We start from the raw sequence: 26118 nt of genomic DNA, 5'->3' as shown, positions 1-26118 counted from the left end.
TTTTTTAGAAGAGGTTGAGTTTTTGGAAACTGAAGGCCCTGTCTGTAAGCCTTATTTTGTCTGCTAAGGTGTCAGGTAAGGTTACGGACAGTAACTGGACAGATAATAATTTAGGATCTTTTTCCCCAGTTCTCCTGACAAAGTTATGTAGGGGGTTGGCCTAGCTATACCTAGTGAAGGCCAGTTTATGAGATGGCTGAATGCAAGTCAGTGTGGGTTACAGCACGAGACACTCCTAGCACCTTGAGTCTATGCCGTTGTTCCTCTGAGGAGTCTCTTCCTGCCCCATCTGTCAGCCGCAGGTGGATTCCAGTATGATAGTCACTTTAATCTTAATCATTTCCTTCTAATTTAAGACTCTAGGTGTACTTAATAACCTGTGATGGAATATAGTGTGCAAAAATACTGAGTCACTATGCTGTACACCTGAAACTAATATAATATAAATCAAATATACTTCAATTAAAAAAAGGACTCTCAGGTGTACAATAGGTATATTTTCAAAACATTTGCTCTTTCGGTTAGTATTTAAAGGCATTTAAGATCTATAACTCACATTTTGTAAACCTCTGGTATATATCCTTCTGCCTTTTTTGTTATTTTATGTATAGTAAAATTTTTTGGTCAAGAATGATTACTAGACTAAACCTTGTTTGTTAATGTAGCACTATAACATTCTAGCTATTTAAGTTTCTGTCTTTTATGTAACTTATTTTAATGAAATTGTAAATTAGAAAAAATTTTGACAAGGAAAATAAATGAAGTTACACTTCATAGGACTCTCAGTAACAGTGGTGTTGGATTCTGCTCATTTTACATTCTTTTCCTGATCTGCTCCTTATGACCAAGAGGTGGCCTGACTTTAGGTATGTACTTTCACACAGACTAAAATGAAGCAAACTAGTGCAGGTAGAGGCTAAACTATGGCCTGATAAATGGGGGACTTTATCAGAACTGTTCATAAGTTTAAATACTTTTCTCCCTCTTCTTTCAAACTTCTGCCTCTCAATCTTTTGAATTTGAATTATAACAGCGCTTTATTTCCTCATTAGGTGATATTGAAGCAGCTTATAATAACCTGCAGCATTGCCTCGAACACAGTCCTTCCTATGCAGATGCTCATCTCCTGATGGCTCAGGTTTATTTGTCTCAGGAAAAATTCAGGTTGTGTTCTCAGTCTCTTGAACTTTGTCTGAGCTATAATTTTAAGGTAAGAGTTCCAGACTTAAGTGGATAAGACATAATCACCCTCCTTGAACCGTGAGCAGATGTTTACATATTTAAGTATTTTGTATTTTAGCTTGTAATATTTTGCTAATAAATGTGTTTTTAAATGGAAGATATTTTGAATCACAAGCAATAGGAGAAAAAAAGGAGGCTATTGGGATGTAGTTAAAAAAAAAAATCTATGGACTTGGCAACACTTGTGTTGCCTGGAATTAGTGTCTGGTCTTTCCACTTCTCTCTCAACCTCTGTTTTCTTTTCTATGAAACTTATATAATACTGTACTATTATAGTGAACATTAAATGCAATAATGAGTGTAAAGATAATTGTAAACTATAGAGCGTTATGCCAAATATTTTTATGTAAAGGATTTTACTGTGTTGCTTGTTTCTTTCTTGGACCTTGATTTTTAGTTACTTCTTTTTAGATATATCATCAAAAAATGCTTAGTCATTTTGAAAGTTAGCATGTGGCTTAGGGATATAAGCATGCTAGACTTCTATCCAAGATATTCAGTGTGAACACCCCATATCCCCAAGCATTTCAGAAAACACTGGGTTCAGGTGCTTTCTGAGCTACCTGGAGTAGTGGAGGAGCGCCTCAACTTTGATCTTGGTTGGCAGTGTCTTTAGCCTTGTGTGAGAACCCATTTTCTGTGAACTGAAGAATTCAAGTTCCAGGCAAGGTTTTCAGGAGATAATGCCTGTTTCTTAGGACAGTAGTTCTCAAGACTGGCGGTGCATCGTGACCCCAGTGCCAGTGCCCACGCCCCACCCAAAGAATCAAAACCTCCGAGAGATGAGTGTAAGCACATGTGTTTACACAAGGCCCATAGGTAAATGTGATGCCTGCCTGTTGCTCAGAACCACAGCCTCAGGAGGACTGTGGCCATCCTAGATGTCAGATGGCTGCCAGTCACCTCATTCTCGACCGTCTTCTTCCCCTTGATTCCTTCCTCATTTGTTTTGTCCTTCTCCAATTTTTTCTGTATATGCCTGTATATGTTGGTATATTTTTTCTGTATATGTTGTGTATATGTTGATAGCCAAAATAAAGACATTACTACATGTTTCAGAGTAGTATCAAAGGCTAAAACCAATGTGTGACCAACGTGTCCTGAAATTTTTAATCTTAAAATTAGAAAAGAAAGTGTTTTTGGAAATCTAATACTTTGGAAATCTAATGTCTGTACTGGAAGTCTCAGTTAAAGCAAATCACTTTCCTCAAATAATTTCTTAGAATCTGCTAGCTTTATAAACTTTGGGTTCAGTTTTTCTTTCATGGTAGAAGCACTTAATCAACTTGTTTGTCATCCAGGGGGACACACGGTAGTGGCAGGTTACTTTAATTTAATACAGGAAAAGATCAGAAAGTAAGAAGACAGACATAGACCTCATGTGTACAATCACAGGGTAGATGGTCTTCAAAGATCCTGTTAGTTTAATGTTTGATGGATTGTTAATTATGTGTTGATGTTGTCCAAGGAAGTATTTCTGGATATTATTTTTTCAGGTGAGAGATTATCCTCTATATCATTTGATAAAAGCTCAGTCACAAAAGAAAATGGGGGAAATAGCAGAAGCAATTAAAACTCTGCATATGGCAATGAATTTACCAGGAATGAGAATTGGAGCTTCCTCAAAATCAAAGTACAGAAACACTGAAGTTGATGCAAGCCATCGTCTGTCAATCTTTCTTGAGTTGGTAGAGGTTCACCGCTTAAATGGAGAACAGGTGGGTCAAGTTTTAATTCAATGGCTTCAGTCTGAACTTCATTATTCAAGTATATATATTTGTAGGAAATGAAAAAGCTGAAATTATTCCCTTGACCAAGTGGTAAAGTTTAGAAAATTTATTTCTCAACACTTGGCACCAGATCATGTACTTTCTGTAGCTCTTGAAGTTAGGCATAAGTTTGTCCTTTATGTATCAGTGTACTTATGTTGGCTACCATGAAATGTAATAGTAAATGTATGTGTAATATAAGTAATAATCAATGTGATACAATGTACTATGATAGGTATTAATGTAATGTATATAATAATGTATAATTACTTTGGCTACCATGAAAGGTAGTAATAACGTAATATAGTTAGAATTCTGTGAATTCCTAAAAGGATTCTCACACACACACACACACACACACACACACACAGCTAGAATAAAATGAAAGTGGTAGCCTGAAATCCTTATAGTTGAGAAAATGAAAGAACCAACCACTGAAATAATGCAGCTTTGGTAAACACATAGGACAATACTTAAAAAAATACAGATAGATCATTAAAATCAAATGCTTGAGAATAATACAGATAGATACATAGAAAGATAGAAAACAAGCATGTAATTCTGAGAAGAATTGTACAAAATGAGGACCTTAACATTTATATCTGTTTTGTAGGTTGCAGCAGTTGTTAATCAGTTATTTTCGTATTTCATATTTTAGTGGGAGTTAAGAAGGCAATGTCTAGATACTTGCCAAATATCAAAGAATTTTTTCATTAATAAATTAACATAAAATACATTTAATAAGAACCAATTCCACCAGATATAGTTGATTCTCAGATGCACTATTTATTTTCACACTTTAATGTTTCTTAAATCAGAATGTCTCAAATGTGTAAAGTTGAGATGAATTAAAATAAATGACATTTCAGATTCATTGAGGTACAGATTTGGAAATGAGGAAATATATTCACCTTAAGTATAACAAAAATGATACCCTGGCATAGGGAATAAAATAATTTGCTATATAATGAAGAGCCATTGGTTACAGTGAATGACTGTGGACTGGATCCCACCAGAGATGCAGTAATGAATGTGGCTAAGAATTTAGGCTTTGGAGTCAGGCTGCCTGAGTTTGAATTCTGATTCTGTTGTTCGTTAACTTCTTAACTCTCTGAATCTCATTTTCCTTACTGCAAGGTGGTAGGTAACAATAGTAATGACCTTAGAGGATTTTTGTGAGAATTAAATGGGTTAATACAATGCTGGACGCAAAGTAAATGTTTTTAAATTATAGTAGCAGCGATTCTTGTGTAGCAACTGCTGCTGACCTAGTTACGAGAACACTTTCCAGCTAACAAATATTTATAATGTCATCTGAATTTGGACTTGAGTTTAATTTTAAATTTTTGTACTTTTCATTCAAAAATCCATCAATATTTCATGAATATCATAACTGTGCTAGCATTTTTTGCTCATTCTCTACTAGTAGAAATTGCTGGTTTCTAGTGTAATTTGTTGAATTTTGAATGTTATTTTAATTTCATCTTTACAGCATGAGGCAGCCAAAGTTTTACAAGATGCTATCCATGAGTTTTCTGGGACATCTGAAGAGTTGCGTGTTACCATTGCTAATGTAGACCTAGCTTTGGCCCAAGGAGATGTAGAGCGGGCTTTAAGCATGCTTCGGAATGTGACAGCTGAACAGCCTTATTTCGTAGAAGCCAAAGAAAAAATGGCAGCTATATATCTGAAGCACAGAAAAGAGAAAATGTTATATATCACTTGTTACAGGTAAGTGGTCATTTCAACCCATTATATTTTGACACATTTATCTCCTAAAATTAACCCCCAAATTTATTTCTTTCCTTTAACTGCTTTTTAGACACTTTATAGATTCTTTCCTTAATGTGTTTTTGCTTCCTTCTACTGCCACCAACCACAATCACTCTAACCAAGTTACTCACTCTCCCTAAAACATAAATCAGAATAATCATGATTATTTCAACCTGTGGCTTACTCTGGGTTCTCAGCTCTCCTCCCTCATCAGATGTTATTTTTGGACCCTGAATCTTCCTGTTTGGGAAGGGAAAGAACAACAGTTACATATATTCTAACAGCTTAAAAGCATTATGTAACGTTAACAGTTCATGGGCTGTAGTCATATTTAACACTCAATACTATAGTTATAGCAAAAGAAAATTATGGCTTAGTATACGCCACACTAAGGTATGGGTTACAGAAGTGGCAGCAATTTAAAAAGTTGTGTCATATACTACTATATATAAAATAAACAACAAAGGCCTACTGTATAGCACGGGGCACTATATTGATGATGTAATAGCATATAACGGAAAAGAATCTGAAAAGAAAATATGTATGTATATGTATAATTGAACTGCTTTGCTATACACCTGAAAGTAACATTGTAAATCAACTACACTTCAATAGAAAAAAAATTTTTTTAAAGTTGTGTCATACACTGATACCTTTAGGTTACTGGAATACACAACACACACATACACAAGTGCATATATGTGCGCACACATACACACAGACATGCACGTATACACACACACAGGTTGCTCTCATTCCTCTCCCCAAACAAAAAAAGATACAGGCACATACTCCATGTGAGAGAAAATTAATTTTTATCTTGAGAACTTAGTAAAATGTTGATGAATAAGTCATATTGCTTCATCTATATTTTGTAAATATCAAAACTCAGAAAGCTGCTCAGATTCTTTGTAGGTGCTGAGTGACTCGAAATTGAGCAGCACCCCCTGTACAGGTGGATGGAGTGGAGTTCCCAGATTATATTTTCTGTGATGTTTCCAAAAGATCAGTGCTATCATCTCTAATGATAGGAAAATACTTTAAAATAGAGTTGATGTGTTTGGGTACACTATAGTATAGTAGTTAAAAGCAAAGGGTTTTGTTTCAGGTAGATCTGACACATTAGCTATAGTAAACTCTTAGCGTCATTTATAAAATCATAATACTCTTTTCTCATGGAGGTTTTGGACGAATTAAATGAGATACTGTAAATTAAAGACTTAGCATCACATTATTATTTGAACTCACACTTTGGTATTTTGACCTTTAGAATCTGCATTTTGCAGGTAAGAAATAAGCAGCAAATACCAAAGAAGATTTTATATTTTTTAAGGTAACTTGCAGTATATGATTTATGCCATGAATATCAGAGTTCAGGATGCATAGGAGGACAATAAGTGTTTATCATGTTTTGGAGCTTCATTCCCGTATCGTTTCAGAATTAAAGAGAGCAAAACATATTTCTGGATAATGAGAGTTTACATGTTTACTATCTACCTGTACAGATTTACCTGTGTTTCAGAAAATGGAAAGATTTAATGAAAAAAATTGTTGACCTAGCATAAACAATCTGAGTATGAGTGGGTTTTTTTTTTTAACATTACACTTTTGGTTGGGTATGAAGAAGGTACTCTGAAGGCAATTAGTAAATTGAAATAAATAAGCTTATTTTTATTTAACTGATTTAGAAGAAATTTGTATTCAATATACTAAGTAGAGCTGGTCTGATTTCCAGAGAAATTGCTGAAAGGATGCCCAGCCCTCGTTCTTTTCTTCTCCTTGGTGATGCATACATGAATATTCAAGAGGTAAGGTCTCTGATGCTACTGAACATAAATTTTAAAACAAACAAAATACCCAAAAAACTTTTCTTTGTAATTAGTATAACATCCTATTGAAAGGAATTTAGGGTTTTTTTTCCAGTATTATTGGGATATAATTGACATGCAGCACTGTATAAGTTTGAGGTATGTAGCATAATGATTTGACTTACATCATGAAGTGATTTTCATAGTAAGTTTGGTGGATAGCCATCATCTCACATAGATACAAAATTAAAGCAATAGAAAAAAATATTTTTGCTTGTGATGAGAACTCAGGATTTACTCTTTCAAAAGCTTTCACGTGTAACGTACAGCAGTATTATATTTTTTGGAATGTTGTATATTACATCTCTAATACTTAATTGTAGCTGGAATTTTGTGCTTCTTAACCACCTTCATCCAATTCCCCCTCCCATTTTAATAATGTTTACCTAATGCTCAAAGATCCAGTCATCACAGTACAAAGGAGACAGCCATTATAATGAAGTTATTTTTTCAAGTTGAGATCCAGTTGTTCAGCACTACTGTTTGAAATAGAGGTGATACGAAAGATAAGGTCAGAGTCACCTTTAAACAGAAGGATGAAGAGAGCTACTGGTTGAAATGGTGATTTCTTCACAGGGAAGCAGTCCTCTGACTCTGATTCTAGCTGTAATAATGACGGCCGGATGAAGAGTCAAGAAGCCGTCTCTGGCATGACTTATTTAGGAAGACATGGGCATAAGTAATGTGGGTGGGATTATACAGGTAGTTAGACCTGCACTAGCGACTATCTCCTCTCTGAAATTGTTAAGGTTTCTGGACTTCATATGTACTTTATGAGTCTTGTTAAGTATTTCAGATGTAGAGCTTAATTACAGAAATGTTGCCATCTCATGGGATCCAGCTAAGCTGTTACTTTATTATCTCTTGTATCTGCCAACATTAGCCTGAAGAAGCCATAGTGGCATATGAGCAAGCATTAAATCAGAACCCAAAGGATGGAACATTGGCAAGCAAAATTGGGAAAGCTCTTGTCAAGACGCACAACTATTCAAAGGTAAATAAATACTATGAGAGATTTCAGCAAGCATCCTTTGTATCTTAATGGTTGTAAACTCCAAATGTGTCTTTATAAACTGGAATTTGTGTTAAAGACTTTCTCGGTGTCTCAGATTACTCTGCTGCATTTTGTAAAGACTGGACCCTAAGAAGTTTACTTTGGTGTCTTACACCAAAATTTTGCCACCAAATAAATTACGATAAACTTACTATTGTTGCATGTCTTTCATCATATGACAGCATAATAGACGTCCTTTCTGTTGAAGCAGTTGTGGTGTGCCATGTGCTTTGAGGGTTGGTTGGTTTGCTTTCTAGTAAAGATAATGGATTTTCCTTTAGTTGTTATATTAAAGCCCTACCCCTGGTAACTGTTAAATGTATATACAACAGCTAGCAAAGTATTTGCATTCAATGAAGTTCACTAACTTCTGCAATAAAACTGGTAAAAAAAAAAAAATTTTTTTTTGAACAAATACTTTAGCTACTTATCTTAAGAAATGCTAGCTTTCTTGTGTGATGTTTGAGTCTAAGAAGAACGGCATACTTAACCGATAGTAGAAATACATGGTAAGCTGCTTTTAGGTTATTTCCAGTTGCTCTAGGTCACAATGTGTGCAATATCTGTGCTTGAACGCCATTCTCATTGCCTTTCTTTCCTAACTGAAATGGATTTTGTGTAGGCAATCACTTACTATGAAGCAGCTCTGAAAAGTGGACAACAAAATTATCTTTGCTATGACCTGGCTGAACTCTTATTAAAATTGAAGTGGTATGACAAAGCAGAAAAAGTTCTCCAGCATGCTCTAGCTCATGAACCTGGTATGAAAACCTTTCTGATTTGAAAAAATATACCTGATATCTCTGATCTTTTTATTTTTATAGTAGTATGTATTTGTATCCTCAGTATATTATGTGTGAGGTTGGTTATTTCATTTATCAGAATATCACTCTCCTAAAATAAGATATTTAAAAATCTAAAAACAGATTTATGAAATAGTTAATTGTGGTATACAAAAGTACTTTACTTTCCAAAGTGACATAAAGGAAGTTTCCTTTAAATTGCAGGTATACCTGGTGTTTAAACAAGTAAACATTTTCATAAACCTTTTTTTAAGTTTGTTTTTGTTTTTGTTTTACATTAAGCACTATGAAAGAGTGTAATGTGGAAGTCTCGATTTTCTGCTGTGAATTCTACTTACCCTGTTCTCAAACTACCTCCCTAGGGGTAACTATTTTTATGCTTTACTGTATATTTTATATATATATTTATGTAAATACCTGAGTGTAACATGCATATTTTTTTCTTCTCATTCTTCCTATTCTGCAACTTTTTTCACATATAGTATGTTGCAGATATAATTTGATGTCAGTACGTTCATATCATTCTATCTGATGGAGTCACAATATTTTATAACTCTAAGTTATTTAACTTCTACCTAGTGAGTTTGTTTTCCATTCTTTTGATATTGTAAACCATGTTAAAATGAATATCCTGGTGTCTCATTCCTTGGTGTACACTTGCTTATGTTCTTAAGAGCAAAATGCTAAGTTAAAGGGCATGTACATTTAAAATTTAATTAGGTACTATCAGATTGCCTTCTTACAAGTTCATACAAATCTACTTTTTAAAAAAACATTTATTTTTAGTGGGGGAGGTAATTAGGTTTATTTTTAGTGGAGGTACCAGGGATTGAATCCAGGACCTTGTGCATAATAAGCCATGCACTCTACCACTGAGTTATACCCTCCTCCCCAACAAATATGCTTTTTAAAGATCTGTATTTTTAAATAAAATCAAGTGCTTGCACATTGCAAAAATTTAAAGATGACAAAAGTAAATGAAAGTTGTGTCCCTCTCCCACTTCAGAAAAATCCCCATTTAACCGCTTGTGTATCATCCTGATCAGTCTCCCCACCCCTGTCTCTCTTTCTGTCTTTCTCTCACATACACACAATTACATCACACTTTTCTACCAAAAAAGGAGTCATTATACCTATAGGTCTGCAGTTTGCATTTTTTATTTAATAGCTTCTCTCCATGTTGGCAAGTATAGTTTTTGTTTTTTTTTGTTTTTTTTTTTTTGCGTAGGTAGAGTATTTATTCTATTGTATGTTGATACGATAATTTATTGGTGAGTCCCCTATTGATAGACATTTAGATCGAAGAAAAGTTAGAAACATTACTGAGACAAAATCCTGTGTACTTCCTAGAGTTGAATCTTGCCCCATTGTTCTTTCTTAAGGGGAAAAATGTCCTGACATTATGTAGTGTTAATTATAGAGAAAAAAAACTACCTTGCTTTTGTTTTGAAGACTCATAAGGTTAGATATCATTTTATAGCTATAGATCCTATTTTCACTAGGACCTTCCCTTCGTATCCTTTGTCTAGTCATTTACCTATTACTCATTCGTCTGTTCCTGGTTACTCACGTGGCAGATGTTTTCTCCCAGGCTGTCCTTTCTTTACCAAACTAGTTTCTCATTTCCTAAGTCAAGTAGAATATTTAACACCCACCAGGCTTTTCTCTTTTTGACTTCTGAATTTCTTGTCATGCTCAGAAAAATCTTCTCTAATCCTAATGTTACAAAAAAATTCTTTTGTTTTCTGGGATTTTTGTAGTTTTAATTTTTGTAATGGAGAACTTTAATTCATATACTTTAATTCACACACAATTTTCACTATATAGTTTCCCAAGTGAATAGCCAATTTTATTGAAATGTCACCTTTACCATACAACAGACTTTTTTGTACCTATCACTCTGATGATTCTGGTTGAGTAATTTTCTTCCTCCCTTCCTTTCTTTCTCGCTTTTTCTTTCTCCCTCCCTCTCCCTCTGCACTTACTGTATAGTGTTATTAATTCCATGAAAATATTTGCATGAGTCTTGGCAAACTTTGCTTGAAACGTTACACATGGTCTTAAATGTGGATATGCATTTTTTAAAAGGATGTGGAGGAGTGATTCAAGTAATATGTTTTACTTTTATTGGCTTGAGTATATTACATTTATGCAGTATACTTTCATTTAATAAATATCTGCGGAACACATCCAATAGTGTACTTAGACGCCTTCATGTGCATTTCATTACATATTATTTTATTAATGCTCACATTATTTTTGGGGCAAATCAAATTATCTCCACTTTCAAATTAGCAATCTAATACTCAGTTTTCTTGATATATCCAGGTTTACCTGGCTGATGAATAGTAGCACCTGGGTTCTAGTAAATATCTTAAACTTAGCATGTCTAACACTGAATCCCTGGTCTGTCTCCCCACATTTGTTCATGTGCAGCCTTCTTTATCTCAGTAACTTCATCCTTCTTTGTAGTTGCAAAGAGCCAAAATCCTTACCTTCTCCCTTGTCCTTGCCCATAGGAAATTTTCCTCGATTCTACCTTCGGATGTATTCAGAATCCTCCTATGTCTCTTTATTTCCACCGCTGTCACCCTGTCTAAGCTACCGGTCTCTTAGAGACGATGGTCTCTTCGGTGGATTATAGCAGTAGCCTCCGCCTGGTCTCCCTGTTTCCATCCTCAGCCCCACACCTGACACAGCCTTTCCCAAGCCAGCAGCAGTGCTGGCCCTTTTACACAATGGGAGTCCAGTCATGCCTGCTGGAGCTCAGCCTTGTCCCCCTTGCTCTCTGAGCCAGTTTTCCAGCGGCTCCCATGGCCCTTCACGTGTGCTTGTCGTTGCTCCTCTGACCTCTCCTTCCAACGTGCTCTCACCATTGTCGCAGCCTCCTTGTTGTTCCCTCTTCCAACTTAGAGCTTTTCTACCTGTAAGACAGCAATAACAGAACCTCTCTCTCAGGATGACACTTTAAAGAAATAACCTATATAAACCGCTTCAAACAGAATGTGGCATTGACCATGCACTCAGTAAATATGGAAGAAACATCTTGTTAATTATCTAAGCTTCTTTTATTACTCTTAGATTACAAAATAATACCAAATATTTAAATAGTCTTTACCATGTACAAGACTTTATTTTAATTGTTTTGCATATATTAACTTATTTAATAATTTACTAACTTTTAAATTTTTACAACAACCCTATGAGATAGGTACTATTATTTCCCCTATTTTACAGATGAAATAAGGCACAGACTGGATAAGTATTTTTCTTGTTCAGTTAGTACCATGGTTAGCCAGTAAGAGAGAAAGCCTAGATTTGAAACCAAGACAGGTTGGCATCAAAGTCAGTGTTCTTAATGACTACTTTATTGCTTATCAAGTTCTATTATTTAAAAAATAGCAATTGTCTTCTTAATTTGCATTTATCAGCTACCCTATCTTGTTTTTGAATGATTTCAATAAGCATAAATGCTTATATACTTAATGAAAATTGAAATTCTTATCTGCGTTACTGTTACCTCTTATATGTTGAAGAAGAGCCTCCAGTTGTTCAGTTCTTTAACTTTTCTTCCAGGCAGTTTTTATCCTAAATTTTTTTCCAGTTTAGCCATTCTTCAGTTAACTTACTGAACATTTTTTAGTTTTATTAACTATTTTTCAAAATCAAGTTTAAAAACTTACAGAAAATGTAAACATTTATTTTAAATGAATTACTGTTTTTTTCCCTATATATTTTATTCTTTCATAGTAAATGAACTATCAGTTCTCATGGAGGATGGACGTTCTCACATTCTTCTAGCAAAAGTTTATAGTAAGGTGGACAGACCTGATGATGCAGTCGCTTCATTACAACAGGTAAACTAACGCCTGTGTTTGTGAGGGCTTGAGGGTGGGAGGTGGGTGCAGAAGAAAATGTGCCACATGTGAAAGGTAGACAATCTTTTGGCCCAACTCACAGAAGTTAAGTCAAATAGAAATAATGACTGAATGCCAATGGATTGTACTGTTCAAATATATCATTGCTAATTATTGTAACAGTTAGGGAAGGTTGATGTTTTTAAGCCTATTTTACAGCTGAGAAAGCTTGCTTTAATAACTTGCATGAGGCCACATGACTAGTGTCATAGGCAGGATTTGAACTCACCTTTTTCCTCTTCCACTTGCTCATATCTTCTTCAATTTATCTTAATATTTTGTGGTTTTCAATGTAGAGGTTTTGCATGCATTTCCTTAGATGTATTCCTAAGTGATTGATGTTTTTTGATGATTTTTCAATTTCTAGTTGGCTAACAGGTTTTTTTATAAAAGATAAATTTTCTCTAATGCACTCTCTGCATCTGTTGATAGTCATGTGACTTGATCCTCCAGTTTTTTTCTATTGTGGTGTATTAAATTGATTTTTGAATGTTAAACCATATTGAAATAAATGTCACCTGTGGTTTTTTTAAAGATATTGCTGGAATTTAAAGATATTTCCTAATATTTTGTTCAGGGTTTATACATACATGTTCATGAGAAAGACTGGTCTCTAAGACATGCTGTTTCTTTAATGTTTGGAACAATTTAGTATTAATACTGTTGAGACTTTGAGGCATCTTTGATGGAAGATTTTTATTAATGGATTCAACATCTCTAAGTTTCAGACTCATTTTAAAATTTGTTGGTTTGGATGGCTATATTTTTTAGGTAATTTGTTCAGTTTATTAAATTGTAAAATTTATTGACATAGGTTTGTTCATTATATCTTATCTTTTGAATATCTGCAAGTGCTGTAAAAAGTCATCTTTTTTATTTTATTTTCCTTCTATTAATTATCAATTATGCCATGGGTTTCTTATCTTAATGTTTTCAAAGAACCAACTTTTGCTTCTCTGGCTTTATTAAGTGTTTGCTTTTTACCTCATTAGTTTCTGCTTTCTTTGGGTTTGATCTGCTGATCTTTTTCTAGTTTATTGAAATAGTATGTTAGGTAGTGGATTTTTAGCCTCTGTTCTTTTGTTATTCATTTAAGGTGATAAATTTCTCTCTAAGCACTGCTTTAGCTATATCCCACAGGTTTATTATTATTCAGTTCATAATATTTACTCATTTGCACTTTGATCACTTCTTTGACCCATTGGTTATTTAAAAGTGCAGTGGTCAATTTCCAAGCAGTTCCAATTTCCTTATTATCATTTTAATACTGATTTCCAGTTTAATTCCACTGTGGTCAAAGACATACTTTGAATGATTCAATCCTTTGAAATATGTTAAGGCTTGCTTTATATCCTACACTGTAATCAGTTGGTAAAGGTTCCATGTGGATTTGAAGTTAATAGGTTTCTGGCATTACTGAGTGCTTAATTCATTGTATATCCAATTAGGTCAAATCTGGTCATTGCTTTGCCCCACATCTCTGAGCTTGAAGTACAACATCGAGCACTTCACTACGGATCAATCCCATGTGCTTTCCAGAATACCATAGTACTTGCCACCTTTTGACCTGATTTTCATGTACCTGGAAGAGTTTTACATTCTGCAAATAATTCATTGAATGTTTTGACTTTGAGCTTTAGCTAACAGTGGTTAACATATGCACACATACATACATACACACATATAAAATGACCTGTGTTTCAGTGGCAGTGTCCAATAATATTTATTTGTTCTAGTTGTGAATGAACTGGGCTTGTACTAGTAGAGTCCTGTGATCCCCATGTAAACTTAGGATTTTCATTAAGATGTAGTCTTCAACAATCTTAGTATCTTTTAATTGTTGGTATGTTATATCTCTATTTTCTGAATCACATGATAAAAGAATTACACGTAACCCGAGGTTAGTTACCATTAGCTACAAGGAAAGTGTAATTTTTGTAAATTTAGACTTTCAAAACATTTTAGAAGTGAATTTGACTTAAATCATTCTATTATGAATATCATTAGTCCCACTAACCTGGTTGCATGAGCCCCTGTGTTAATATGACCAGACACATTGAACAATACCAAAAAAAACAAACAGTATACTATGACTAGACAGTGCCAACAAACCAAGGTCAAATTCACTTTAAGTTTATATGTTATAGCACAGGGATTATTCATCTTTCATAAAATTTGAAGAGCCATAACATTCTTCCCACCTGTAATATTCCATGCATTCTAATCTCTAAAAAGATAAAGCTTTTTGAAGTACAATTCAAACAACTTGAATCTGAATGTAATATTACAAAATAATTCAAGAAAAATACAGTTTCAGTAGAAACTTTCTAAGTGTAATCCAAGTTTTTGATATTTTAAATTCATTTATTCAGCAACTATTTATTGAGCTTAATTCTCCACTTGATGGAACTTGGGAGTTCCATCATGACAGTTTTGCATGGTTGCTTAACATTTCAGGCAGTGGCAGAACCAGTAAATTTAGGGAAATCCCAAGTCTTACTCATTTTACTTCCTACAAATTTCATACTCCTGAAATAACTCCACATTTCTTCTTCACCCCTCTCTGTCACCTTGTAGCCCTGTCCATCATCATCTTTTGCCCAGACTCCTCCTAACTAATCCTCATCCTCTTGTTGTACGAGAGGTGAAGCTCGTGGGATCCATCTTCAAATCTGTCCACCGTGATATGTTCTCAACATTTCTGTTGAATGACTGAAAGGAAATCATCGATCATTGTCATTCTTTTTAATTGCAGAAACAATTATAGGAAAAATCATTTTTTAGTATATTAATTATATTTTCTATGAAAATAAAAGCTAAATCAGGAATAAACAACCTATATGCCATAAAACAATTTTAGGACTTTATAACTTTTATAGTTTTAATATGTACAGATTATATTTGCTTTTGCTTCTTTCACTTAACATTCATTTGTATGGCTTTTTCCAGTATGTTTACATAGCTCCATCTTCATCACATACAGTAATGTGTATTCTAATTTTATTGGTATATTTTATTATGATATGGTCTTAGTAAGATATACAGTAAGGCTATAGAAATTAAAAGGGAAATTAAGAAGCCTTTGAAATAAGATGTTCATATGTATACTTTATTCTACCTAAGGGTTTGAGGGAATTTACAAAAATATATATTAAAAAAGGAAGGGGAAGGGAAAAGTAAATGTGTTGACATTCAAGATTAATATAGTTATTGTAACAGATAATTAAAATTTATTTCTGATGAAACCAAGGAAAAACATAGGGAATGGTATCAATTCTTCAAAAAAAAACTTTATTCTACATGAAAATATTTCTTAATGATTATTGTATACATTTACAGAATTTGAGCATTCTTTTATGTCTTTAATAGAAAATGCAAAAAACTTTTACTCAAAAAAACTCCCCCTTTATTTACCTTTAAGAAAATTGCAAAGCATCACAAAAGCTAACTTGTAATGGGTTTTCTCTAGGATGCTAAGCTCATGAAGCCCACATATTTGACATTTAGAGATTTATTTGATGCAGAGACAAAATTCAGACTGTCTAGAGAATGAATTGCATATCTCTTAAACCTAGCAGGACCATATAATTTTTCAAGCCAGAATACTCGTTAGAAAAACAAAAGGCAGCATTTGTCATTAAGCTGGCACAGCAGGTATAAAAGGGAAGTTAAAAGCCAGACAGAGAGGCATGATCACCCTACTTAGACCAGTTGTTTCAGAATTCTTTGACTATGAATGTGTGCACATGTGCAAAACCATGCACGCTGATGTATGCAAAATGTAAAGCATCAAAGACACAAATGTATACATACTTCTATCTGTATATAAACACACATTAATATAACCAAAACAAAAATTTCACAAAGCAGTATTAACTTTTGACACATGCTGTATACACTAGTATTTTCTAATCTTTTCTCTTCAATTTCCAAAAGAAAGCTTATCATGATGCCCTAAATTAATATTATGACCTGTAATTCCAAAAAAATAATCAGCTTTAGACCATCTTCATCAAATACCAGTTGTCAACCAGTATTGTGACAGGAGTCCCCAAAAAGGCTCCCTGTGTGTAGCATTATGTGTGGCAGATGGTGGGCATTTATACTGTTCATTAAATGGATGCATGAATGCATGAGTGAATGATTAGCTCTAGCTCAAAGTTAAATTTTATTGTGCAGGCCTGACGCATAGGAGTTCTGTCACTTGTTAGAGGAAAGTCTCAATGTTTCAGAAACCAGACTGGGTGGAAAAGCTGATACTCTTCCAATTTAGCAAACTCCATTATTACCCTGAGGAAGGCCCCTGCCTCCTTTCAGGGTGTCTGTGCATAGTATAGGACCACACTCTGAACTGATTAACCATTTCCCGATCATTAGGCATTTGGGTTGCATCCAGATTTTTTAATTTTGTTTTGTTGTTGTTTTGTTTGTTTTTGCAACAAATAACAGATTGTTTTTCTTTATAACAAATAATATGTTTCCTTTTTTCCTTCTGAGTGATGTCCTTAATACCTTCCCAGGAAAGGAACACCTAACTTCAGTAGCCTAGTTAGTTTTATCAAGTTAGCATGTTTTACTAGGGTGATCCTCAGAGAGACTGGACTGATTTATATGCCACTGACAGTATATAGATGAATGTATTGCCTGAAACCTGCCAATATTTGATTTAGTACCTTTTAGGTACTATTTTTTGAATTTAATAAACATTTAAAATTTTAATTATAGCATCTAGACGTCTTTTCTAAATACTCGTTTCATGGTTGAATTCCCCTCTTAGTGAGCTTTCTGTACATATCCTTATTACAGTGGAAAAAGACTCAGTAATTTTATAGTACATTTGTTCCAAAGGTAAGTGCATGCTGGCTCATTTGCAAACAAGTACATTTTTAAGACCTCAACTAAGACATTTTCTTTGGATCAGGCTTTGTTAAATTGAAGGCCAATAGTGCTCAAATAAATCTGTAAAACTATGCTACATGTGAGTTACTGAGAACTATTTTATTTCTTTTCTATTTCTTTTTTTATTTCCTTTTTTATCTCTCTATTTTTCCAGGCTCGCGAATTACAAGCTCGGGTACTAAAACGTGTTCAGATGGAACAGCCAGATGCAGTTCCTGCACAGAAACATTTAGCAGCTGAAATTTGTGCAGAGATTGCAAAACATTCTGTTGCTCAGCGAGACTATGAAAAAGCAATTAAGTTTTATAGAGAGGCTCTTGTTCATTGTGAAACAGATAATAAGGTCAGTACCTTTATAAAATTTTAAGCACTTTCTATTCCAGATGTTGTCTAATTTTCCCAAATGTAAACTTCTTACCAGCTTATTTATAAAGATTTGAAAAATGTAACAAAAATGCAAGTTAAATTTTAATATTGCTTCTAGAAATTCTTCAAAATACATGATGCCTTAAATAATGTTAGAGGCTAAAAATTATTATGGAACAAGTGATACAAAGTAAAACTCCAAGCTGTTTGATTTTTATATTCATCTGTGTCACTTAAAAAACAATTTTCAGTCTCAAATATCTGAATCTGGATGGTTCAATTCCATTTACTAAACAGTGACTGTACACTTCGGTGTTTCAGTTGCCATTTGGTGCTGGGTATACAGAAGTGATGAGATTGAGCCTCTTACCTCAAATGGCGTAGCATGAGAATAAGTGTCAAGATTATACTAGTGTAGAAAACTTACATTCATGGCCAGTTTATAAACAAATGTTGTTACTCTCTCAGATCATGGTAGATGATTAACAATTTTTTTAAAAAGTCTAATAAATGGCTAAATACCTAAATAGGTGATGTAAAATGAAAGGCAACCATAAATTTAAAGTTTAAGATTGGACATTTTGAAATTAATACAACTCTTTCAGATGTAAGGCAAAAATAACCTTTATTAAGTCATAACCAAACAGTGCCTTGTTCAGTGTTGGTTAAAGGGGTTGGAATCAGAGTTGTAAATCTGGAGCCTACTTAGGGGTAATCCGCTGCAACCTTTTTATTGCACAAATGAGGAAACAGGTTTGGAGAGGGGATAGGGACTAAGCCCCATCACGGAGAAGCTTGGACTAGAATCCTGTCTCCTGATTTAAGACCAGTGTTCTTTCCACAATGTTTTGTCTCTCTCCACTTTTCAAATGAGTTAGGTCTGTTTTTCCTTTTTTTCCCCCAGTATAAAAGAAACCAGAGTTGAGCAGACCTATAGTTTTCCTGCCTATCATGCTTGGCGTTTTTATTGCAATAACTTTTGGTCAAATGGTTTACTCTGTGCCGAGACATTTTCCTAATTCACTTTTTATTCCAGGCAGTTTCTGACTCATCTTGCCGTTCTCTGCAGATCATGCTGGAGCTGGCTCGACTGTACCTGGCCCAGGATGACCCCGACGCCTGCCTGCGGCACTGCGCTCTGCTGCTCCAGAGCGACCAGGACAACGAAGCTGCCACCATGGTCAGTCCAGGAGGCCACGGTGCTGTAAAGGCCGTTGTGTTTTATATCTGTTTAGTGTGGACGTTCCACATTTTAGCTGATGAAACTAATATTAGATGCGAGGCCTGGCTCATTCTATCTTTTAGAAGAAATAACATTCATTATTAGTACATTTTACTGATCAAGACCAAGACTGTAAGAATGGTGAACCTCGGTCAGGCCTTTATTTGCCCTTTTATGTCTTGTTCATTTTCTTTATGACTTAAGAGGATGCTCAGTGAGGAAGAGTTCATGTGGTAAAGCTAAAATTTGCTACAGACTTTTAAGTATTTACTCAAATGTGCTGCACTAATTTAACAGTTTCAGTGGGACTTTTTGGAGTTACAGAAAAAAATCTTTATGTATCATTGAGATGGTGTGTTTTAAATAGAGTTTTGCTTTTCTTTCTCATTTTTACCTGGATTGAGGTTTTTGTTAGATTTTTCAAACACATAGATAACAGTTTGTGAGGATCATTTAATAATTTTATAAATGAGTCATAACTAAAAAGAAATATAAGAAATCTCCTTTTTAAAACACAGAAGGAAATCTCAGTATGTCTTGCTTACATTAAATTCCTTTGAAATATTTAAGAATGTTTGGGTTTTTTAAAAAATTTTTTCTCATTATTTTAGCTGCATCTTCTCTATGATAGCACACAGAGTGTGTGATTCCCTTCAAATTTCAGTTTTTAAATAACTACTTAAAACATTTCCTGCTAAATACAATTTTGTGAACAGAGTGATCTGTTTCACCTCCTTAATTATCTTCTGTTACACTGATCTCAGTGCTAATCTGTTTAAGGTGTGCTTGAATTTTAAATGGCTCCATTTTGTAAGACTTTGCCCTCCTCATGTTTTCCATATGTGTTTTCATAGCAATAAATCTTGATACAAAGAACATGCTTTTGTAAAATATATGGCAATATTTTTAGAACTAACTTTTACCTTTATAGATGATGGCAGATCTCATGTTCAGAAAACAGGACTATGAACAAGCAGTGTTTCATTTACAACAACTTTTGGAACGGAAACCAGGTAAATATCTGCTGGTTATATTATTCAGTGCAATCAACTGCCTTTCTCCTTTTTTTGTCTGCTATGCTCCTTGGGAAAACCCCAGCCCTGGCTGAATCCAATGCTCTGCTTATTCCACCCCTGTCCTTGAGTAGCTGAAATGGTTATAAGGAAAATGCAGCACCACTGACTGGTCTCCCTTTAAGCTACACCCACAGACCCCAAATTGGCCCTCAGATGCTGCCTGGCAGACCTGCTGTATTTCTCTAACGAGTTTACTCACTACATATACTTTTTACACTTTCTTCTCAAACCCCGGACACCCTTTCCCTCTTCCTGTCCTCAGCCAGAAACCTTGTCTCCTGCCTCACTGAGGAAACATAAGCACCTGGAAGAGAACATCTCCATCTTCCTGTCCCCCAGCCTGCCCGCTCCCCAGGTCTGCCCTCCTGTCCTCAGCAACTTCTCCCTGGGGCCCTGGCTGCCCCCTCCTCTCCTGCAGGGACTTACTCCTGCGTCCTCTCTCCTGCGTCACGGTTTCCTTCTCAGTCAGCCCACAAATGTGCTGTGACATCTCCCCGCTTTAAAGACACCAGTAAATAAAACCCAGCTCTTAACTCCCCCACTACTCTCGCCTTCCACTTCCCGCTCCACTCCTCTGTCTTCCTTTATGGAAAATTTCCTCTAAGGAGGTTGTGCTGTCTTGACTGTCTGCTCCACTCCTGCACTCCACGGGGGTTCTCTGGGGTGCCTGGTGACCTCCGTGCTGTCAGATCCAGGCCTGATTCTCACTTCTCTGCCTACCAGGCCTGACTCTGGATGTAGCACCGCTTATCCCCATCCGTCACGGAAGGCTTCCTGCATTTGTCTTCCAGGATGCTCGGCTTACCTGGTTTTTCATCTCCCCTCAGATGATGCTATTTATCTTTCCTGTGTTAGCCTGTCTTCTCTTTAAGACCTACAAATATCAGAAAGTTCTAGACCTCAGTTCTCGAACCTTTTTTCCCTGTTGTATACCTTCACCTCTTAGGTGGCTTCATCCAGACCCACAGCTGTATGTCCTGTGTCCAGATCTGACTCACTGACATGCTGCTCGTTTGCAATCCCCTCAGCTGCCAGGAGGCTCTCAGCCTGGCGTGTCCACAGCAGAGCGCGGGGTCTTTCCCTTCCCTCCGCATCTGCTCCTTCTCATGTCAGGAAGTGGCATCACCATCTGTTTGCTCAGGCTCCAGACCTTCCAGTTACCTTTGTCTCGTCTTGTTCTCATACACCACATCCAGTCTGTCAGCAGATCCCTGGTGCTCTGCCTTCAGGGTACATCTGGAGTTCCATCCCTGTTACCGCCTCTGCGGCTGCCACCTGGCCTCAGCATCCGCATCCCTCACCCATATTACTGCAGCATTCCCATAGCTCATCTGTTTCTACTCCTTGCCTCCAGATGATTTAGACACATTTTGAGCTGAAAGTAGCAGAGACCTCCCCCACACCCCACAAATTCTAGTGGCCTAAGTAACTTTGGCTTTTATTTTTCTCTTATGTAAAAGAAATTTAAAAGTAGATTATGGAGGGAGGGTATAGCTCAGTGGTAGAATGCGTGCTTATCATGCACAAAGTCCTGGGTTCAATCCCCAGTACCTCCATTAAAATGAATAAACCTAATTACCTCCCCACCAAAATAAATAAATAGATTAAAAGTAGATTATGCCAGGATGGCCTAGAGTTTTCACAGTATCATCAGGGAGTCTTAAGTCCTTCTTTTTTCTGCCATCATTAGCCAAACGTCCACTCCAAGTATCACGTTCAAGATGCCCACTGCAGCATGAGGCATTGACGTTCCCAGGCCTGGACGGGCCAGGTCGGGGTGGAGGTGGGCCAGAGGGCATACCTTCCCAGTGAGTCTTCCCTTTTTCTTTCAGAAAATTTTCTAGAAACACCTCCATGGCTGCAAAAGAGGGTGAGAAATGTAATCTTCTAGCTGAACACAGTGCCACATAGAAGCAAATCAGAACTCTGATCGTGAAGAGGGGGCAGCAGATATTAGGTGTAGGCGGCAGCCCAGGCAGGGTGGTGTCTCGAGGCTTTCCAACGCTGTTCCCTCTTCCTGGAACATGTTCTGCTTCATTCCACCCAGGACTCTGCTCCAGTGCTGCCTCTTCCTAAGAGAACCCTTCCCCAGCCATCCTATAGCAGTAACACCTCACTGCTCTCCATCTGCGTGTCCTGCTCTTGGTTTTTTGTTTTATATCACCTTTGTAAAACAAAGCAAAACAAAAATTGTAAATCATAGGTAATGGCATCAGGTGGCTAGGAACCATGTCTTCATTGCTATCAAGATCGAGAACAGTATCTGGCTGAGTTGGTGCTCAGTAAATATTGGATGGAAAGAAGAGTGGGACGGGAAAAGGAAGAAGGGAGGGAGGTGGGGGAAAGGGAGAAGCGGAAGGAAGGTGGAACAGGTATGTATGTTACTTCCATGTGTTGCTCAAATAGTTGAGATCTTAGAGGCAGTCCTCGAGCTGTCATTCAGGTCTTCCGACCCCTCATGCCCTGTCTCAGGATGACGCCACGGGCAGTCAGAGCTGCTTGGTTAAGGCAGTATGGATGGGGTGGCTGTGCTTCACGTGGGGCAACGCAGAACCAGGTAGACTCTACTTGTATTTATGGATGCTTTTAATTGTTAAAAGTGTGAATTTAGAGAACTGTGCTTTATACTTTCAATCTTTGCCTTAACTAGGAATATTTTAAAGAAAAAAATCCTTTCTTTCTGTGGTGATATCAACATTTGAATTTATTTTTATTATCTTTTAAAATTTTCTTCCACCTTTGGACTTTCTCGGGCCATGTTCTTGTTTCCTGCCCTGTCTGCTCCAGCTTATATTCTGGTGTTATTTGAAAGGGTGCTGTTAATTAACTTCTTCTGCTTAATCTGAGTTCAGAGTGTGGGCCATCCTTCCAACTGATTTGCCCAGACCTTACTCTTACTTTCTTTGAGCCTAAGTTTGTTTTTGTTTTTTTCCTGTCATGGCTTCTGCCTTAGCCTCTAGACTCTATCTGTCCTTTTTCCCCTCTCTGAACTACCCTTTAAGATGATACACATAGTACTTTCATTAACTGTCTTGTTTCCACTAGTTTTGGTTACTGTGAATGCTGCTGCTGCGAACACTGGTGTACAAATATTTGAGTCCCTGCTTTTAGTTCTTGAGGGATATATACATATATCCAGAAGTAGAACTGTGGTATTATATGATGTCTTCTCTTTTCTTGGAAAATAGAATTAAGGATAAATTGCTTTTAAAAGTTTGTGTGTGTGTGTGTTTTAAGTGTAGGAGTTCATCCTATCGAAGTGATAAGGATAGCTTATATAAATAAGGGTTTTTACAAATCCCCTACTATGAGTCCTATGTAACTTGTGAGTCTAAACACCTAAAAATACTAAAGAAGAACAAAAGTGAGCCATCAAGATAGCAGACTATTGTGCAGTCACTAAAATATTTTTGAAGATCATTTAATGACAACTGGGGAATGTTAACTTTATAATGTTGAATCAAAATCAGAACCCCAAGTGTGACTCCAACTTTGTATATATGTAAGCAGTGTATTTCTTTGTTTACATTTAAATATTTATAGATTGATTTTCACTCATAAATATATGAAAGGAAACATACCAAAATGTGGTCATCTCTAGCTTGTGGGGGAATATGAGTAATTTTTTTTTCTCCTTTGTTTTTCTGTATTTTTCCAAATTTTCTAAAGTGCCTATACATTATTTTTATAATCTTAAAAGGTATGTATTAAATGATTTTCAAAATTTAGTATCTTAGTGATGAGAAAGAACTGAACAGAATTGGGGGAAAAAGCCTTTTAAGGAACCTGCAAGGAAATTATACCTGAGACCAAATAACTAAATTATTTCTCCTTAGAAGAAGATAAAATAGAATTAAAATACTAGGACTAATATGTTACAGTTCTAGTATGGTGAGCTGGTATTTAGTGTGTTAGGTACATATACACAGTAAGGCAGGTCTGGAGTAAAATCCCTAATTGCCCAGCTTAAATATGACCATCAGGATGTCCTATTCTCCTGCTCTTTCTAGCTGCAGTAAGTAGAAGGTAGATCTCAGACATAGACTTGGCCCTTGCAATCAAATTGAGCCTCCTGAATTTTACAGTTAAGAGTTTAGATTCTAGAAGGGTTTGGGTCCTAGAAATAATAATTGAAAAGTAACTTACAAAAAATGTACATCTTTATAGATTTGCCCATGTTGAACCCTCTCACACTGTGACCAGAACAACCCAACCTTTATCATTTCATGAATCATCCATTGTCCATACAATCTCTCTAGGGACTTAAAACCTGTAAGGCACCCCCTCACTTATATTTAGATTGTACTTCCTTTGAAGCAAACTATACTTTAAGGAAGTAGGATTATAACCATCAAAACAGAAGATACAAAATGTTGTCCATAACTGAAATGTTCTTTGTTTCTAGATAATTATATGACATTATCTCGTTTAATTGATTTCCTAAGAAGATGTGGAAAACTTGAGGATGTCCCAAGATTTTTCTTAATGGCTGAGAAGCGTAACTCCAGAGCAAAACTGGAGCCAGGATTTCAGTACTGTAAAGGACTATATCTCTGGTAAATTTATTGACAAATAAATTCTACATAATAGGTTTTTTCCCTCATTGTGACTAGAGTAAAATAAATGTGCTTTTCTTTGAATTAAAAATTTTCTACATTTTAAAATATGGTAATAGTTTTATTTACCAAATAAATTGTAAGCGACTTGAAGTTTGTAGTCACTAATTGAAATAAAGTAATCTGTTTTTGAACACCTAACAAGGTATACTGGAGAACCAAATGATGCTCTTCGACATTTTAATAAAGCTCGGAAAGACAGTGACTGGGGCCAAAATGCCCTTTATAATATGATAGAAATCTGCCTGAATCCAGATAATGAAACTATTGGAGGTGAAGTATTTGAAAATCTGGATGGAGACCTGGGGTGAGTAGTATTTGGCAAGTTACTTTTTTTTTTTTTTTTTAAATACTTTGGGGATAATAAGCAAAGATATTCTATAAAGGAGAACTAAATTCCAAGATAGCACTAATGACAGTTCAGTGAATACATCAAAGCTGGAATAACTGTTCTCTGAAACAAGCATGAAATGCTTTTAGGTTTCCTGAATCAGAACAGACATGTTACTGAAGACATTCCCCTAATTACTCTGTGGGAAACAGGGTGAACTATAGAGTGTGACTACTTGGCAGAAATTGTCCACATAATAACAACTCCTTAACAAATGGTACTAGCTATCTGCCAACTCCATACTGTATAGTTTATATGCATCGTCTTATTTTACAATATTGTTACTGGGAATAAATAAGCCCAGAGTTAATTTGTCTAATGTGATAGAGATAGAAAATGGTGGATGCAAGATTCAGGCTGAGTGCTGCCTACCTTGGGTTATAGAGGCCATTGAAAGATTTAGAGCAGGGGAGAGGCATCTTTATTTTTTGTTTGTTTTAGAAAGGTTAAGGTAACATACTCTTTTGCAGCTATAAGCTCTTCCTGTGGGAATCCTCAGCAAGTAGTTGAAAATGCCAAACTGGAACTCAAGAAGGGAGGTCACAGCTGGAGATACAGATTTGGGAGACAGGTGTTCAGAGTGGATAGTTGGAAACCTAGGAATGGCCTCGAGTAGAAGGCAGTAACAAGTCTGAGAACAAAATTTTGGGTGTGCTGACATTTGAGGGGGTTGAAGGAGGGAGGTTGGGAAAGGGTAATCACTTTGGTGAAAAGAGAACCCAAACTGTTGACATTACAGAAGCAAAAGAAGGAGGACTTGGAAGAAGGTTACCAATAGTGGAAAATGTTTTAGAGAAGATAGAAGCCTGAGAAGACCAGTGGCTTTAGTGATTAGGCTTTAAGAATTTAATTTGCTTTCATTAATTGATTTGTTTATATGTTATATCTAGGTTTTGGTGTGTACATAGAAACATAAGTTGCTGTTACACATTCAAATTGTTACTGCACTTAAAATTTACAGCCTTTTGACAAATACAGAATTTCTTTCCTGAGACTCTGATAGGCAACTGGGTAAAGAAAATTAAGTAGACTGTATGTCTGGCAAACTTAAATTCAAATCCCAGGTTTAACATTTGTTAGCTCTGTGACCTTTGGCGAATTAATTTATCTGTTGGAGCCTCA

General features: G+C 35.8%; 1 protein-coding gene and 1 non-coding gene across 8 annotated transcripts in view; both read left to right on the top strand.

Annotated features, from left to right (window-relative positions):
* Window positions 1–26118, top strand: part of TTC21B (tetratricopeptide repeat domain 21B) — a 91788-nt gene that overhangs the window by 28465 nt on the left and 37205 nt on the right. For all 7 annotated transcript variants that reach the window (XR_012507011.1, XR_012507008.1, XR_012507009.1 and 4 more), the window contains exons 13-24: window positions 1053–1210; window positions 2739–2960; window positions 4504–4742; window positions 6520–6592; window positions 7536–7646; window positions 8329–8467; window positions 12260–12366; window positions 17480–17668; window positions 18761–18871; window positions 19845–19926; window positions 24395–24545; window positions 24751–24912. Coding sequence is in view for 2 of the 7 variants with exons in the window: in XM_074363821.1 (XP_074219922.1) it covers window positions 1053–1210; window positions 2739–2960; window positions 4504–4742; window positions 6520–6592; window positions 7536–7646; window positions 8329–8467; window positions 12260–12366; window positions 17480–17668; window positions 18761–18871; window positions 19845–19926; window positions 24395–24545; window positions 24751–24912 (1744 nt within the window). In the remaining 5 variants the exon portion in view is untranslated. The remainder of the gene's footprint in view (window positions 1–1052; window positions 1211–2738; window positions 2961–4503; window positions 4743–6519; window positions 6593–7535; window positions 7647–8328; window positions 8468–12259; window positions 12367–17479; window positions 17669–18760; window positions 18872–19844; window positions 19927–24394; window positions 24546–24750; window positions 24913–26118) is intronic.
* Window positions 21473–21545, top strand: TRNAD-AUC (transfer RNA aspartic acid (anticodon AUC)). Its single transcript has one exon. It is a non-coding gene; the product is annotated as a tRNA-Asp (tRNA).

Source organism: Camelus bactrianus, chromosome 5 (assembly GCF_048773025.1).
Source record: "Camelus bactrianus isolate YW-2024 breed Bactrian camel chromosome 5, ASM4877302v1, whole genome shotgun sequence".
Lineage (NCBI taxonomy): Eukaryota > Metazoa > Chordata > Mammalia > Artiodactyla > Camelidae > Camelus > Camelus bactrianus.
Note: the sequence above shows the minus strand (reverse complement) of the source record. Positions and strands in the feature narration are given on the sequence as shown.